The sequence below is a fragment of the Microtus pennsylvanicus genome, chromosome 22 (assembly GCF_037038515.1).
Source record: "Microtus pennsylvanicus isolate mMicPen1 chromosome 22, mMicPen1.hap1, whole genome shotgun sequence".
Classification (NCBI taxonomy): domain Eukaryota; kingdom Metazoa; phylum Chordata; class Mammalia; order Rodentia; family Cricetidae; genus Microtus; species Microtus pennsylvanicus.
The window spans coordinates 1,767,085-1,785,320 of record NC_134600.1 but is presented as its reverse complement, the minus strand read 5'-3'; the positions used below and the strand labels follow the sequence as shown (position 1 = coordinate 1,785,320).

Here is an 18,236-nt window from a genome sequence, read left to right as displayed (position 1 = left end):
GAGTTCCTCCTGGGGCTATGTATTATACCACCCATGCCCATCTTGTCAGCTCTCTGAGCACAGTATTATACTAGCAAATCCTACCAACAAAAACTCAGTATGATCGTGGAGATGCTGGTAACAAACCTAGCAAAGCCTCTTCCCCACGAAATGCTCCCCGCCCAACACACCTCCTGGGGTCTGAACACACACAGTTTGCAGGCTTCATGGCTCCTGGACTCCCTTCTTTGCAGAGGAACTGGGGTAGTGCGGGCAGGTAGCTTTGTGGAGACTGCCGGCCTCCTAAGATTGTCTGAGCCTCTCCCAACTCTCAGCCCCCTGAGGCCAGGCCAACCTTGTCGGATGGATGGATGTATTTCCCTTCACATATTTCCTATGTCTGCTTCAAAACCCTCAGCTCTCTTCAGACGTCTGCTAGGTCTTCTTTCTGACCGTCATCACATTCTTCTCTCCAGCTTACCCTCTTGGTGAGTCCTGCAGAAAGAATGTAGATTCTGCAATGATAGAAGAAATCTTAGCTCTCTCCCACTTCCTTCTCCCCCCACTATCTTTGTTTCTGTGGCTGTACTCCCAACTTCAAAACCCTTGATTGCCACATGGCAACTCCTTAGCAAGTTCACGGGCCGGTCTTACATGACTCGGTCATTCTGTCAACCCAGTGGTCTACTGAGGTTGCCCAGCCCTTGAGCTTTTTCTGACCAACATTTCTGGGTTCTGCAGAAATCGAAAGCCTATTTCAAGATATGTGTGAGTTTGGGGGTGTGAGTGGGTTTATGTTGCTGTGCCTTCAGACTCCACCTCCTTCCATCTGTTCTCCCTAAATCAATCCAGGTGTGAAGCCCAGTCACGTCCGCAGCGTGCGTGCGTGTGTGTGTGTGTGTGTGTGTGTGTGTGTGTGTGTGTGTGTGCGCGCGCGCGCGCGTGCGCGCGTGCGCGCACCCATGCTCACTTCAGGTATCCACACCAAGACTAAGGTGATACAGGCACCCCCATTGCCACTGTGCAAGGCCACAGCAACCACTTAAGATGGCACCCGAAATGGCCTGGCTCTTGGAGGGTCTTTTTTACCCCACCGCTGGGGTTGCAACTGGCTCTCCGCCTTCTCGCTGAATCTTCTCTCCTACCTTTCTGTAGAGAATCAAAGCTCAAAACATATTCCCAGTCAGAGTAGTTAATTTGTCGTTTGAGCTCCTGACTCCAGTTTCACCTGATCTCCATAACAGCTTATCTGCTAACCCTGGTTCCCCTAAACTAAACCGGAAGTACCCACTGTAAGAGAGTTATAAAAATGTTAACTAAAACAAGCGCCACAAACCAAAACCACACTTGTGTTTCTTATGGCGGCCTTTGTAGACTCGACAAGAGATGTTACATCACTGGAAGCCAAGGTGTGTTGACACAGTCTGACACATTGTTCAGTATATGCCGATTTGTACTTAAAAGAAAGAGAAGACTCTTGGAAGGATGAAGAATTTTAGAGAGAGGAGCTGAGTTGTTTGGGGGCAGGGATGGGGTAAAGGCTTCCTTCTCCCCATTTAACCTGTCAGTGTTGCGGATTTCCCATATTTAAGAGGCTATCGTCATATCTATGTATCATCGATAAAGACGACACAGAAGGCTGGTTACACGAAAGTGCTCAAACCCCGTGACTTGAAGCCGTGTCTGTGGTTGAGGGATGAGTCTCAGAGGCCGGTCTTGACGAATGTGCCTGTCACCGCACCTGTCCCTTTCCACTGTGACTTCCGGGTTGTGAAGAGCTGAGCAGACACGCATCATTCGCCACGTCTGGGTTATAACATCTCGTTCAGAGTTCCAAATGGTTAGAAATGTTCACAGACCGCTCCTTGCCTTGCCCAGTTTTGCAAACAACCAAGAAGGAAGTTGTCAGCACTGTAAATGTTGAAGGTACAGGTGATTGAACAATCTAAACTAATAATAACTGCAATGCATTGGAACACATACTATATGAATTCATAATTAAAGTATATAAACAAGAATAAAAACTCACTGACCCCTTTGGAGGTTGATAAAAAAAACTAGCTAGCTTGAAAACCAATTTACAAAAAGAAAATCAAACAACTATACAAAGGATATTTAATGGTAACGAAACAATTGATCACCTCAATCTCCCTCCCTCTCTCTACCCACCTCTGTGTCTGTGTCTGTGTCTCTTTGGGAGACAGAGACCATGGGGATTAAACCCAGAGCTGAATATGCTAGCCAGGCACTCTAACACTGAGATGAGCCCAAGCCTATGAAGTTTATCTTTACAGAAAGAATTCAGGAAAAAATGAAAGAAAGATTCAGACAAATCAAAATTCCCTACAAACTGTATTGATCTTGACAATGATGCTGACGGTTGCTAATAACAAAAAGAAGAACGTGTTGTATTCAGTGAAATGTCTTTATTAGGTGATGAAAATCAGGTTGGAACTGTCTTCTGGAGGAATATTTTAAGTGTATAATTCTGTCTGCACATACACAAAGATACAATACATTTATAAAGTCTTCCATGTCTGAAAAAGTCAATCCTGAATGTTAACAAATTTCTACATCTAATAATTTTACAGGAAATATAAAAAGAATGGGTTTAATAAAGCCATTGAGAAATAATTAGCAAAATTCAAACTTTGGGTATCCCTTGAGGACAACTTGGTTTTTTCAAATAAATTGCAGAGGAAATGAGAAAGCAGATGAGAGAGAACTGGTCAGTTAAAGCACACTGAAGAGAGTCATCCGGTTACGATAACAAGTCTGCTTTAGATCTTGGTTTAAACAAACTACTGAAGAATTCGGGAACAGCTGTAAAAACCTGAAGGGTAGCTACCTGAGGCATTAAACTATTGTTAATGTTTTAGGTGATAAAGTAATGTGGTTGTGATTTCAGCAAGTCCTTAAATTTCAGATATGTGCATGTGTGCGTGTGCAGATGGGTAGATGACAGACAGGAGATAGATAGATAGATAGATAGATAGATAGATAGATAGATAGATAGATGATAGATAGATGATTGATAGATAGATAGATACATAGATAGATACATAGATAAATGATAGATACATAGATAAATACACAGATAGGTGATAGATAATTTGTTATCAAATAAAAATTAAAAGCACAGGTTATATCTATGATTTAAAGACAAATCTGAGAAGAGATATAGAAGGTATTTATGATGTGTTACTACTTTGGGGAGTAGAGCTGGGAAATTAGGAGCTGGGATGGGAGAAATAAACTTGAATAATTGCTTTAATTAATAAACTATATTAGAATGAGTTCACCAGAACCTCGCCATGCTAGGAGGGTGGGAGAGTGTGTGCTTGTATTACAGAGCTGTCAGGAGCAGCAACCTGGAACAGGTGTGTCCGAGTCCTAGAACCATCAGAGCTGGGTCCACCTCCCTCCCCCTAAGCTAGGATCTCAGAAACAAGAACTCAGAATCATTTGGGAACTGTTCTTGACGGCCTAAGTACCAGCTTTTCAGTACTTATTGTTTGGAAACTTTAGAGTGTGTAAGGGGAAAATATAGCCAGAATTAAATGCAAAGTCACGCAGTTCTGGAAGTCGGAAAGGCCTTTTCTTTTCAGATGTGTTGACAGTGATTTAATCAGCAGATGTCACTGTGTTATCCTCGGGGACATCTCTTCCATGTGCTTGTTTTAGAGACAGGGTGTCCTCCTGGCAATGTCACACAAAATATTTGGGGTAATTTTGCCTAATGACAATCCTTCTTTGTGTGTTCCCATCGCCTGGTAAAGTTCCTAAGTTTCTGTCCCTTTTGTTTCTGTTTTTCCCCAGCATCATTGACAAAGAAGTCTCACTGATGGCAGAAATGGATAAAGTCAAAGAGGAAGCCAGTAAGTAGGCATGTGGCTGTATGACAAGATGCCCCACCCCAAAGCAATCCATCACGCAATTTGACAGCAGTAATTCTGGGTTGGGGAAAAGACCCTACAATTCACACTGAAATTCTGGTGGGTGAGCTCCGGAACGCCAGGCAGGTCACTCATCTCTGTGTCTCTGTATTTCTGCTACACTGTCTGGCAAAAGGACAGACCTGCTGTCCATTCCTCTGAGCTGTCTGTGCAGGGTGTTCCCTGAGTAAGTAAGAGGTGTCTACTGGGTTGTTTGTTTGTTTGTTTGTTTGTTTTAACTCAAGAGGACTTTCGTATACACACAGAAACTAAACTTAAATTTAAAAGGACAATGAATCTAATATCACATCTATGTAGATGTGTGCAGCGTGTGTTTGGGTGGGGCATGTGAACGTGTGCATGTGACTTCATGGAGAGTGTGCGCACACTTGGGTGTGAAGGCCAGACATCAACTTGAGCTTTGTATCACATGCCACCATATCTTTTGAGAAAGAGGGTGTCACAACCTGAAGTTCATCGGTTTGGCTAGACAGCTGGTAGGCTCCAGCGATCCACCTGCCTCTGCCACCCCCCACCCCAACCCCAGGGCTGAAATTGCAGATGAGTGCTCCTGTCCTACCTTCTTCATGTGGGTTCTGGGGAAGTGAACTCAGGTCCTCCAGATTGCACAATGAACACTCTACTGCCTGGGCCATCTCCTCAGCCCTGGCATTGATCTGAAAGCAGCAGGCATTAAATCTAAAGACAGTCGTTTTGAAGTCTATACAACTTACAATCTCACTATGTCATTCAGAGTAGTTTTGACTCATTGGGGTGGTTTAAAAAAAAATGGTCCCCAAAGGGAGTGGCACTATTTGGAGGTGTAGCCTCGTTGGAGGAAGTATGTCACTGTGGGGGCAGGCCTGCAGGTTTCTTTTGCTCAAGCTTCCCTCAGTGTGACAGTCAGTCATCTTCCTGTTGCCTGCAAGATGTAGGACTCTCAGCTCCAGCACCACGTCTGCCTGCACGCAGCCATGTTCCCTGTCATGATGATGATAGAGTAAACTTCTAAAGGTGTAAGTGAGCTGCCCCAATTAAATGTTCTCCTTACCAGAGTTGCCTTTGTCAAGGTGCCTCTTCCCAGCAATAGAAAACCCTAACTGAGACACTCATTCTCTTTTAAGTTCAAATAACTCAAGTTATTGATTTTCCCTTAAATTGCTCCTGTTTAGCCTAAGGATGTAGCTCAATTTGAGAGAGCACTTGTCCGGCATGCTGAAGACCTGGGTTTGATTCCCCACGTGACCTAAACCATACTTGGTGATGCATGCCTGTAATCTCTGCCGTCAGGAAGTGGAAGCCAGAAGATCAACATAGTGAGTTTGGAGGAACCTGGAGTCAATGAGGAACTTTCATAAAACGAAAAACAAAACAACAACAAAATTTGCGCCACTCAGGGCTGCCTAAATATTTGTAAAGGGGCGTATGCATGTGTTTATATTACCTGTCTCTCTTCAAGCATTTATCAGAACCTTCCATTGCACTGATAAACCAAACAAGCAGAAGATCCCCAAGCTTTGAAGCAACTTGTACAAGAGTAATAATTCAAGTGGAGAGATGCACCAAATGAATTTAAAAAAAAATACCCCAGTTCTATTTACAAATGCTGCCAAAAATGCCATCACCTGCCAACTTCAGACTGTAAGAGGGTGATTCCAGGAGTAGGACCTGGTGCTGGGTTACACAGGAATTAAATAGCCAGCAGCATTCTGGTGTTCCCTGGAGGAGGGCCACCGTGGCATAGAGTGCTGGGAGGTATCTTAGCCCAGAGTTAACTTGTTAACGTGTGTGTGTGTGTGTGTGTGTGTGATTAGACTAGTAGTAGTTGCCATAGCTCTTCGCCAGATGGGCCATCCTGTGACTACAGGGTCCAGTCATTTGGACAGGTATGTCACAGGGCTTTTCCTTGGCTCCAAAGTTTGGGTTAAACCCCCTTTTATAACAGTTGAAAAGGTTTGGAGACGTCTGGAAGAGCTGGGACTGGACCCAAAGTCAGAGTTGTTTTTAAAACCTCGGGTGCCGCCGGGCGGTGGTGGTGCACGCCTTTAATCCCAGCACTCGGGAGGCAGACGCAGGCAGATCTCTGTGAGTTCAAGACCAGCCTGGTCTACAAGAACTAGTTCCAGGACAAGCTTCAAAACCACAGAGAAACCCTGTCTCGAAAAACCAAAAAATAAAATAAAATAAAACCTCGGGTGCCTTTGTGTAGTCTCTGCCCGGATTAGGGGCTCCGCACCCCCACTCTGTGCTTGTGTGTGGTGGGCCTGCTACTTCTGTAAATTCTAGCCTAGAATTCAGTACTTGTTCAGTCCTGAGGCTCAATGTCTTACCTAGCCTTCCATGGTGAAGAACTAGATTCTAATTCTCATGAAGGAAGGCTTCAGCAGCAGAATAGATGAACTTTCCAGCAAAAGTAAAGGCAAGCAGGAAAAAAAAATCAAACATTTGCTTCTTCCATTTTTTTTTTTTTTTGTGGATTACCATCAGAAGGCATGGCCCATACTTAGGGTGGGTTTTCCCACCTCAGGTAATCCAATCAAGATGTCCCTTCACAGGTGTGCCCAGCTGATTAGTTAGGTTCTAGTTGATTCCAAATGTATTCAAGTTGACGACCAAGACTAACTAACCATCACAGTTACAATCAGCATCCGTGTCTACAGATGGCAATATCCATATTAGCAAACACTAATGTAATTAGTCTCAGAGTATATTTTAGATGGATGTATCTCACTTTGTTACTACATTAGCATGGTGTGTGTGTGTGTGTGTGTGTGTGTGTGTGTGTGTGTGTGTGTGTTTCAGCGAGTTGCAAATGTTGCTGTTTAACTACACAGGGACCCTGAAGGGAGTGAAGGATTGTTACATTTGACAGATGAACAAGTCAGCATGCATACCAGGCCTTCAGACGTTGTCTGCCTCCCCAGGGAACTTAAGGTCACACAGACATATTCTTGACAGGTTTTCTGGCGATTTGGGAAGAAAACATGACTTTGTAAAACAAGAGCTCATTATGAAGCAAAACAGCAAATTCTCAAGAACCGTTACGGAATACGAAGGAGTTCAAAGAGTCTCTATGCTTGAGGAAGCGCTAGCAGTCCACACCTGGCCCCACAGTTCTGAGTACAAAGCCTTGCACTGTTGAGTATTATTGGAGAAGCCTTAGGCTGTCCATGGTTCAAGCAATAGGAGCCACGCTTCCAGTGTGGTCTAAGAATCTGAAGGGATTTGACAATCCAGTTGAGAAAATGGATTTTAGCATGCCAGATTCCGTTTACAAAGCTGCATACATAATATCGTCTTGCATGTAGAGGGGACCCAAGCTGCACGGAACTGTCTCCCTCTACAGATCTCTGAAAGCGTGGTGCTTTCGAAACATACGTGTTACTCGATTTTAAATTATGGGTACCCGTTCTTAAGGGCTGATCTGGTTTTGTCGTTGCTTTTTGTTTTTGTCAGGGGCATTGCTGATGGTGAAAATGTGAGCCCCTGAAGAACGCGGGCGCTGGATCTTAACTTTTCAGGCTTTTTCATAAAGAAAGGCTTTGAGATGTTAATGAGACTGTACCCCGGGCGTTTGCTGATATGCGGTCTTCATCGTCACGATTTGCATGAGTTTAAACTCAGAACTTATTGGCGATCTTGCACCTGCATCCCCAGTTTAGGGCCCATTTATATCTATTTTTACAGAGGCTCCCGTCTCGAGTGAATGCCCAACTTCTGCACAATCAAAAAGAACAATGACCTCTAATTGGCACCAGCCTCCCAAATGATCCATTGAGAAAAGTGAGATCGGCTTCACCGCGCCGTCACTGTTGTCTGCCCATCCCTTTTACTCACTGCCTTTCAAATCTCAGCCTTCGGAATTTACATTTTTTTTTAATCGCACTTTGCAAGAAGGGAGCATAGCATTTCCTATGCTTACTCAATAATCATTCCTCATGCTGCAGACTTTAGTCCCATTTGTATGTCGAATTATAATGACAAGTAAGCAACTAATCAAAGCCATGGATCTTAAAAACTTTTTTTATGCTAGTATGGCGTCACTACGATGGGCGGGACATACTGGTTCATATATGTGGCACGTGAGTGAGTGTCCATACGTGTTTGTGTGCATCCCTGTGGAGGTTAGAGGTGAACATTGAATGTCTTCCTCTACACTCTCAGGCAGGTAACGTTAATGCTGTCAGAGGGTCCTTGGGAACGGTGCACACTGGGTACCACGCTTTCATTCAGTTGTCCCTTGGGATGCTGAGCAAGGGTGGCTGGAAATCACAGTTTTAAAAACAGGGGCTTCACATATCCCAGGCTGATCTCATCTCACTGTGTAGCAGAGATGACCGTGAGCTTCTGATGCTTCTGCCTCTCCCACCCAGGTGGTGGGATTGCGGACTCCTAGCACCGAGCCTCATTATGGGGTGAGTCCGCCAAGTGAGCCACGCCCCTAGCCCACATTCCATTATTCTAAGGACCTCTAGAAATCTCTTTCAAATACTATTTCCTACTTTCTAAATGTGGACACTCAGTTTGTTGCAAGGCTAATGTATAGATCAACCAAACGTGTTCTCTGGCTAAAAGTAATAGCAGGTTGCTGTTCCGTGGTCTCTGGCGCAACTAGATACCCTAAGACATCTTTCAGTACGACACCGTCGGCATCCAGGTACATATTAGTCACTAAAGTTATCCAGACATGGTTTTGTAGATTTTCCGAATCCTGAGACCAATAGGTATAGGTCAGTCTACCCAGCTCTCTGCTAGGCAGGGGCAGTCAGGTAAATACCCGAAGAATGGTTAGTGTAATTGGCAGATGATTGAGCCTTACGTTGAGGGTTATTTTATTGGCATCTCAACATGGATATTGACGTAAACATAACATCTGTCTGAAGAATGGCTTCGGTGTGCAGGAATCTTAACCTTTGACTGTGTGCAGCTGTCTTTATTTTTGTTTGCTTGCTTTGATTTTTTTTAAGTGACTTGTTTGATGCTGTATTTATTAAGGCCTCTTAGAATCAGAAATCACAGTGCTTGGATGTGTGTGGTGGCACAGGCTTGAAATCCCAGCCGTGGAGGCTGAGACGGGAGGGATGCACCATCAAAGCCAGCTGACCTACACAATGAGGTCATACATCAAAACTCAAAATCAAGAAGATCCCTTGGTTGGCTCTGTACTGAGGATGCAGTCTGACAGGGCAGTTCACCCCTTCACAGCAAGGATGGAGCAGAGTTCAACGTGCGTGTAATCTCACGTGGGTTGTGGTTTCGTAGGGCTCAGCGTGACTGGCCAAGAAAAACACAGGAAATGCATGTATGATGAACTAGAGAGCCCGAAGTCTGTGTACGGAGAGTTCAAACGTCTTATTTATGGCTTTGGTGCGCTGTAGTCTCTCGGAGAAACACACACAAGTTAACCTGGGTTTCTGCATCTCTCCGAAACCTGAGTTCACGTGGCAGAGAAGAGGAAGTAAGGGACCAGGGAATTCTTGACTGTCATCTCTACGGGTGTAGATGCTAAGGAACACACACACACACATCCACTTCATGGTAGCTTGACTGGTCTCGAAATTTTTTCTACCAGAGACGCTTCAAAGACCCGAGATACTCTAGCCTGGAACTTCTCCTTTTGTAAAACAGAAGTGTGTGTGTCAGAACATCAGAGGCAGAGGCAGGGTTTTTTTTTAGCTCATAAAAAGCTAATAGAGTAAATCCTGGATGTCATATTCCAGTCTTGCAGCTCATTACCCCAAGTGACTTTGTGTTGAAATATTCCAGACTAGGGATCGAATCCAGGGCCTTTTGTGTGCTACTTAAGAGCTCTGCCACTGATCTCCACCAGAGTCTGGATGTGGTAAGATTTAGAGATTCTAATATAGCACCTACAGGAAAATGGGTGTATGGAGTGGCCTTCTGATTTCATAATCTCATTCCGTAGGATTTTAACATCTTTTTTTTCAGAGCTGGTTCTGAACAACACATTGAAGCCTCCGAATTAAGAAAGTGAGTTCAGAGACCAGGGTAGAAAATGAAGGAAAGCAGTGTGAGGGGACAGCGGTAACTCAGGGGACTGGGTTTTCTTAGGGGATTGGCAGATGAGGACACCAGGAAATGTGTTGTTGGTGATGAACATGAAGAGCCACGCCCCCTTGATGACCAACTCGGCCATGGCCCTGCACGGCGACCTGCCTGTTGGGAGAGAACCAACTCCAAGAAACCCTGCCGTTTAATGTGTTCAAGTCCCTGTCCTGACATGTCGTTCCTTCTCCTTTGGCAGTGGAGATCCTGACTGCCCGTCAGAAGAAAGCGGAAGAGCTGAAGAAACTGACCGACCTAGCCAGTCAGATGGCGGAGATGCAGCTGGCCGAACTCAGAGCAGAGATTAAGGTCAGTCCTGTGACACGCCAGCAGAATGCCGAGCTGGCGCTCTGATCCCACTGTGTGTGGTTTGTATCAGTAGCTGGCTACTCAGGCCATATATACCCCGTGCCCTCCCATGGGGTCGGAACACAGACTACAGAGGGTGAAATTGCTATCCTTAAGTTTATAGACCCACTGAGATGGTTCTTGTAAACAGCAACGGGGGAACGTGGCCAGAGGGGGGAGGTGATCACCAGGAAGGCAAGAAATGCTCATAATGAAGTAGGAAGGTGACGAACACCCAGTTATTAAACACGCAGTGTGTCTGCACACGTGTGCACCCAGCTTCCGCCTGGCGTCTAGAAACCCAGGGTCCTTTCAGCATAGAGCGGCTGCTGGCGTTAGAACAGTCTGTCAGTCGCAGGAGGAAGCTGCGTGGCAAGAGCAGAAAGGGCCAGGTGGCATTTGATGCATCCCCTCCATCCTGGTTAAGTATGGAAGGGAGCAGGGGATTGGGCGTCAAGAGCCCTGGAGGTATTTCCCTTCTCACCTCCCCCCCTGGCTCTTGCTTCCTCCTACCCAGCCAATTGCAAGGGCCTCCTAACTGTCTTCTTCCAGCTTCTCTGCTCCAGGTCCAGAGTTCAATTCCCAAACAGACCTAGCTTGTACTCCCTTAGGAGTACATCCCCCCGCCTCAGAATCCAATACGATACAGGACTCAGTAAATACCACAGCGCCTATTTCCTCTGAAAATTCCAGCTTGTTAGAACTTCAAGCGAAGAGTGTGGGATCGCAGCTTCCTAGTCAATTGAAATCAATTTTCCCTCAGGTTTCATTTCTGCCTATCAGAATCCCACTTTTCATTACATGGTTGATAGCACAGGCTTCGGCGTGAAACAGGATAGCTCCCAAATTTTCTACTTCTGTGGCTTGGGTAAATTACATATTGTCTTAGGTTCTTAGAGTCCGGCCCCCTCATCTATAACATAGAGGTAATAAGAATACTGACTTCAGGATAACGTGATCAGGCGAAAATGAGGTTATTTCTTAAGAAGTCATTCAGTCAGCGTCCGGTTTAATTTTTTAAAGTATTCCAGCTCCCGTGTTCTCTCTTCTAAGACCCTCTCGGCGTGCCACTCAGCGAGAGATAATTTCTTACGCTCCTACGTCTCCAAAGTGCCAGCCACTTCACCCTTGGATTGAATGGCATGTCTTGCCTCTCTAGTAAACTCCGTGATACTCAAGGAGGGTGTGAGTCACAGTTGTTTCTGTGTTTCTCACTGTGCTGTCTACACCGCGATCTTAATTTCAAGTGGAATTTAAATGAATTGAAAGCTAATCTTTCCCACTCCCCCATAGCGGCACTTGAGATTCCGTCAGGAAGGTTGTTTTCTAGACGCAGAAGACTTGGTTTCTTATTAAGATAGAGACGAGGTGTCCAGGGAGGACGGCATATTTTCTTTTGACGGTTAATACTGTACCAGGCCCTCGGCCAAGGTAGGCAGTCCAGGCTGGGATGCATCTCGGAAAACCACACTAGTGAGGGACGCTAAAGGGTTGAGTAGATGAGCCTGGACATAGAGCTTCTTGTCTAAGCTGCAGTGGGGAACGTCGGGTCTCCTAACTTATTCCCAGAAGAAGGTGGAGGGTGACGGAGGCAGAACCAAGGCTCAGGCCAACTGGACGAGAATGAGACTCCTCAGGTCCGCCATCTGTGGGCACAGGAAGAACACGGTGAGGGGGTGCGCGGGTGTCCTGGCCGCGGTTTGGAACTCCTCCTCCGCTTTTCTTCCCTCCAGCACTTTGTCAGCGAGCGCAAGTATGACGAAGAGCTGGGCAAGGCGGCCCGCTTCTCCTGCGACATCGAAGAGCTGAAAGCCCAAATCATGATCTGCGGAGAAAGTGAGTTGTGCGTTGTGCATGCGTACTAAATAATTCCGCGTGAGTAAGCCTAACGCGGTTTGGGGTTGACGGCAGAAACGTCAGGTGGACAGTCGCGCCCCCCCCCCCCATGGCTAAACGGAGGTCTGCGGAGCTTTAATGGTATATGGCCATGACATTAGTCACTGGAAATGTCAGGATTCGAACTTAGACTCTTCAGATGCCACTGCCCGTCAGCAGATCCCCAGGATTTAAGCTGAATAGAGCAGGTCAGCTGGTTGCTACCTTTCACAGGCTTCCCCTGAGCTTGTCCAGGTACGCTGCTGCCCTGCTTGCAGCCTGCCTGAGAGCCCTGAGCACCACGCCCCCAACCCTCGGCCCCGCCCCACACCCTCGGCCCCGCCCCCACACCCTCGGGCCCCGCTCCCTGCTTAGCCTGGGTTCTCTTGCTGAGTGAAGCCAGAGGTAATGAGAGACTTCGCCTCAGCCATTAGTTTAGTCTTGTTCCCTATTAAGCCTTAATTGGAGAGGCTGATGTGCAGCTAAATTGGCTGCTGCGTTTTCCTGTTCTCAGGCCCACACACGAGGGGAGGCAGGGATGAGTGACAAGCGCTAAAGTGGCTTTGAGGACAGTCACTGAGGAGGACCGGCAGCCGTCCACAACCCCATAGTCAGCAGGAAGCTAAGATTTGACTGCGCTTCTTTTTCTACGTTGAAATTTCTTTTTTTTTCTCCTCCTCGATATAAAAAAGTCTACCAGCGCAGTCTAAAAATTACCAAGTTGCGTTGACTAGCATGTGACCTTGCTTTCAGGTCACCTGTCTACCGATTATATACCACGTACATGTGTAGTAATACAAGCTACTTTCGTCACAGTAGATGCTAGACCTTTTTCCGTGTCCATATGTTCAGCCGATCACTTATGTAACTGACGTGACCAGTCCTGAAGTTGTAACCTTTAAATAACCTCCCCATGAGCGCCAGAAAACAATGCCTTTGGCTTCCTGTTGGCCATCTTTGTCAGCCACCTGATTTTCTTGCTGTGCTTTTTAGGCGTTTTTTTTTCTTCATATTGATGGCAGGACCTCCCTCTTGGCCCTTCTCCAAACAAGCAGTTTGGTTGACCTTGGGGAAGGAACCTGCACGTCCCGAGTTCTCCTTGAATCGGACAATAAGCTGGGCTTCAATCCTGGGTGAATCTGTGCCACCTGGCTCTGGTGGGGGAGGGGGGGCACTCCACTGGCTTCCCTCCAGGCGCCAGCTAGTGAGAGAAGCCGCCCCTTATCAAATTTACGAGTGTCCACATAAAAACAGCCAGCCTCGAGTGTTTGTGACAGTAATCCTCACGAAAATCCTGCATGGAGGGTGTGCATCGCTGCGGCGACTGACCCAGAAGTGGAAACAGGAAATAATGACCCCAGGCGCCTGAACCTGGCGAGCCCGAGAGCTGCTGAAATCCCCTGGCTGTGTTTGGACAGCCCAGAATCATTTATCACACCTTACCTACAATATGAAGAGGCCGGAGCTTACATCCCCCGTCCTTTCCACTTCTAACATTCTGCGAGCCCTGCTAGCCACTCCTAATCCTCCTGCCAAACCCCGGGATTAAGTCCTGATCCGACAAAGGGAACAGAGAAAATTGCTTTGAAAAATTGGTGGCAATTTTAAAATTCACAAGAAGGTCTTTCCCTGTCGAGCCTGGCAGTTGAATCCCAGCAAGCTGTGAGAGAAGTCACGGCTTTATCCTAGAATTGATTCCCTCTGGCCTCGATTCGTTATAATCACACAGAAATCACCCTGCCCGAAACCACCACTTTCAGAAACAACAGGACTGGCAATAATAAGCATTGAACAGACCTGTCTGACCCGAATGTGTGCCCGAAAGCAGCTGCCTGATCTGCCTGCCGTGCACGCTGTCCCGGGGATGATGCAGGTCTGTGCTTAAAGACTGGTCTGGGTAGCCCTGGTGGTGCGTAGGAGATGCCGGGGACTGGCCAGCCTGCCCTATGGTCAGGGATACTCAGGACCCAGGGCCACAGAATTTCTGAGGCATAACGTCCATCCACGCCCATGCTCTCAGAACGCAGGACTCTGCCAGCCTCTCCATCCTTACATGTCTGCAGCACGGGCTAACACAGAACCTGATAAATGGAAGAACTAATTCACTTACGCATGAGCCAGAGAGGGAACACACAATGTCATTACCTCGCTATCCGTGTTGGTTCTTGACCTAAAGAAGAATCTTTAAGTTACAGAGGTGTGTCTTTGTTCCTGCAAGTGCCTCTCCTCATGGAGTCTCACAGGAGAAATGTGTCCTTTCGAACTACGTCTTAAAGAATGACCCTTAATGTCTGTATGGAGCTCTTGCCAATTTCTCCCCTCTGTGGCAGTCTCTAATGGCTCCTCGGGCAGCGGTGCTCTTGGCACGGCCCCTAACACCAAACCCATTCTCCCTTGCAGTCACACATCCAAAGAACAACTATTCCTCAAGAACCCCCTGCAGCTCCCTGCTGCCTCTGCTGAACACTCCCGCTGCAGCTTCCGGGAAACAAGGGAACTTTGCCCGGAAATCGTCCAGTCACAGCAAGCCCTCAGAGGGGAGAGTGGCAAACCCCAAGATGGTGAGCGGTCTTCCCAGCACTGCCGATGCCTGTCACCAGACCATGCCCACGAACAAGCAGGTAAGCCACTCCGGGAGGGCCTCATGGCGCTGCCTGCAGGGTCTCTGCAGGTGCTGGTACACGATGCCAGCAAGGGCACCGCCCATTTCCAGAGGAAGAAAGTTAACAGCTCTGAGCCACTGAGATAGGGGTCCTGTCCAGGCTCCCTCAAGCTCGAGAGCACTGGCTGCCTGGCCTCACCGCCTGCCTTATGAGCTTCACCGTGTTGCCTCATTCACCTAGTGGAGACAGGTCCGCTCATGCCCTTCTTGCCAGCATCTCCAGGTCCTGGACAGTCCACTGAAACCATTAGTGAGAGGGAAAGTGGCCGTTGCTGTTATTTATGATTTTAAAAAGTTCCTGCTTAGGTTTGGAGTAACGGGTCAAAGTCAGACAAACTTGTCTTGCCGTGGAATTTCAGTGAGGGACACACATTTCAAAATGACTATCTTGGTTCACTCCTGTCTTCCATGGCTTCTAAAAATACAGCTTTTCACTGGTAGTGGCACATGCCTTTAATCCCAGCACTTGGAAGGCAGAGGCAGGAGGATCTCTGTGAGTTCGAGGCCAGTCTAGTCTATAAAGAGAGTTACAAGACAGCCAGGACTGTTATACAGAGAAACGCTGTCTCGAAATACCAAAACAAACAAACAAACAACCCTGAACTTTTCAAAGAACAGTCTTCCACCTCTCCTCCTGTTTCTGAGAGGGAATTAGTAGCCCGAGTTTAGAAAGTGGAAAAGAAACGGGATTCAGATTCGGTGACGTGGGTGTTGAGCCTACTGCAGAGATAGCATTCATGATCTCTGCAGCTCCCTTTCTCTGTGTTTCAAACCACTGGCTTGCTAGCAAGTGCCCTGGGGAGTCGCCTTCTCTTGGCCTTTAGGAGTTCCCGCTGTTGATGCTGCCGGGCATTTCTGTGGTCCTGAATGACTTCATGAGCCTGAAAGTAGTGGCTGGTTAAGGGAGCAGGGTACAAACGCACAGGCTAAGTGCGTCTCTGTCTCCACAGTATCTGCCAAACCCGTTGCTGTCACGTAGATTCCTCTTCAGCTCGGTGAAGTTAGCATGTAGGTGATGGCTAATTTAAGTGGTAATTCCCTTGTATATCTAAGCACAACAGGGAAGAGCAGGCAGGAAGGGACCTGTGTTCCAGAATAACTGTTATGAGTCCCACATCACTGTCCCTTCTGCAGAGTTAGGGGTCAGTGAAGCCAAGGAGATATATACCCAGAATCAGCACTCTCTTCTCCCTCCCCCTCTCCCCTCTTCTCCCTCCTCTTCTTCTCCCTCCTCTTCTTCTCCCTTCTACTCTTCTCCCTCCCCTTCTCCTCCCTCCTCTTCTTCTCCCTCCTCTTCTTCTCCCTTCTACTCTTCTCCCTCCTCCTCTTCTCCCTCCTCCTCTTCTCTTTGAAGATGATTAACTTTCTTCCAGTTCCATTTACAAGACTAGATCTGAGAATTTACAAGTGCTAGATCTGAGAATTATGTCAACCTGGCCTGTTTGCCTACTGTCTTTCACTATTGTGGTTTGAAAAAGTTTGTCTGTGATTTAGGGGGCAGGTTTCCCCAATACCAGTGTCTTTGTGGTTTGCTGGCTTCAGACCCTTACTTCATGTCTCTTTTTAGCAGAATGGACCTTCTAGCCAAAGGCGAAGATTTAACCCGCAGTATCACAATAGGCTAAACGGTCCAGCCAAGTCCCAGGGCGGTGGCAACGAAGCCGACCCCGTGCTGAAGAGCAACAGCCGGCACGAACACAGAAGACAGCCGCACAATGGCTTCCGTCCCAAAAACAAAGGTGGTGCCAAAAACCAAGAGGCCTCCTCGGGGACAAAGGCCCCAGAGGTCCCAACGCATTCTGAAAAGCCCCGTCGACGGCAGCATGCTGCAGACAACTCAGACGCCAGGCCATTCCGGGGTAATGTGGGTAGGGTAACACAGTGCAATCTTTGTCCCACAAGAATAGAGGTTTCCACAGAGGCCACGGTTCTCTCCGTCCCAGCTGTGACGTTGGTGGCCTGAGCCGGGAAAGGAAAGAGCAGGCTTTGCCTGGTTTTGGTTCCCCGCCCGAGGTGCTGACCCAATTCGCTGCCAAAAGAGAGTCGGTGAGAATATACACACCCCGTGTGTTTGTGTCCTTCTCTCTCGGTCATTTTTACTCATCCCGATGCCCTGCTCTAGCTCGCTCCATCGTGCCCATGCTTTGCTTGCTCCGTTGTCGCTTCTCCTCACGTTAGCCAGGCCGTATTTACTCGTTGTTAGGGAAACCAAGATGAGGCTGGGGATCCGAGGCTCTGCTAGCTGACCTGTGTCGCCGCTGCCGCCTTGGCGTCCATCCGTTGGTTGTCTTTAGAGAGTTCAATGTTGGAACCAGAAATTCCCGCTCAGACAAGCGTGATCTGCTGAAGACACATGTGCTTTTGTAGAACTTAACATCTGGTGTTTTTCTGAAATATAGATAAATATATATATAAACATATATTGCTTTATTTGAAACAAATTAAAATATGCTGCATTTGACGCCTGGCTTGGTTCTTTCATTGATGGCTACCTTGGTGTGGAATGTTCTTTGACACACTTTTGAAGCAGAGGTAAAGACCAGAGAGAGGTTTAATGCCAAGCTCTGTTTGAAACAAGAACTTTTAGGAAGCAGTGATATTCCCTCACTTACGATTCGGATAGGTGCTACACGCCCAGTCATGGATGCTACATGGTAATTAGAAACCATGTATGTAACAAAGTTTCCCTCAGTCTAGCTTTGACAATAGAGATGATAGTTGTTAGTTCATTGGAGATGATTGGTTTATGAACCAAAGTCCAGAATTAAAGCATGCCTTCGGTCCAATTTGATCATGATTCCTGCTCCTTTCTCTTAATTCTGAATTCTGTCCTCCATATGCTGACACTGTATTCAGAATAATGATAATGACCAACTTGCTGAGCTCTCTCTGTGGCTTCTGTGTGGGGCAAGTGTCTTGTTAGAAGTCACAGCAAAGCCCTGGCATGCCATGACTTACAGACCGGATTGTTGTTGGTCACCCATGGGGAGAACGAGTTAACAGAACAAGCTCATTAGCCTATACTAATGAGTATAGTATAGCCTATACTATACATTAGCATGAACCAATCAGAGCCCTTGACACTGACATTGGGCTTCTCCAGAAGCACTGGCTGTGTAAAGCTACTGTGACCTCAGAAAAGGAAAATGAACATAGAGTATCTCCAAAACCGAAGAGCCCCAATTCCCCTCTTTGGACTGTGGGGTTTCCTTCGCTGGCTAATTCCAAGTGCAAACACTTCAACTCCGTGTTGAGATTTTTTTTTACTGGCAGCCCAGGTTCATTGGTTCCAGGTTCATTGGTTCCAGGTTCGTTGGTTCTAGGTTCGTTGGCTCCAGGCTCACTGGTTCAGGGTCCATTGGTTCTGGGCT

The 18,236-nt window shown here is 47.1% G+C and overlaps 1 protein-coding gene across 8 annotated transcripts in view; it reads left to right on the top strand.

Annotated features, from left to right (window-relative positions):
- Window positions 1-17,326, top strand: part of Spats2l (spermatogenesis associated serine rich 2 like) — a 155,134-nt gene extending 137,808 nt beyond the window's left edge. For 6 of the 8 annotated variants that reach the window (XM_075956267.1, XM_075956272.1, XM_075956274.1 and 3 more), the window contains 5 exons: window positions 3,799-3,857; window positions 10,180-10,289; window positions 12,062-12,164; window positions 14,604-14,824; window positions 16,433-17,326. In XM_075956267.1, the coding sequence (XP_075812382.1) occupies window positions 3,799-3,857; window positions 10,180-10,289; window positions 12,062-12,164; window positions 14,604-14,824; window positions 16,433-16,828 (889 nt within the window). In that variant the 3' untranslated portion in view covers window positions 16,829-17,326. The remainder of the gene's footprint in view (window positions 1-3,798; window positions 3,858-10,179; window positions 10,290-12,061; window positions 12,165-14,603; window positions 14,825-16,432) is intronic. The other 2 variants (XM_075956273.1, XM_075956268.1) reach the window with 1 other exon arrangement.
- The last annotated feature ends 910 nt before the right edge of the window (window positions 17,327-18,236 follow it).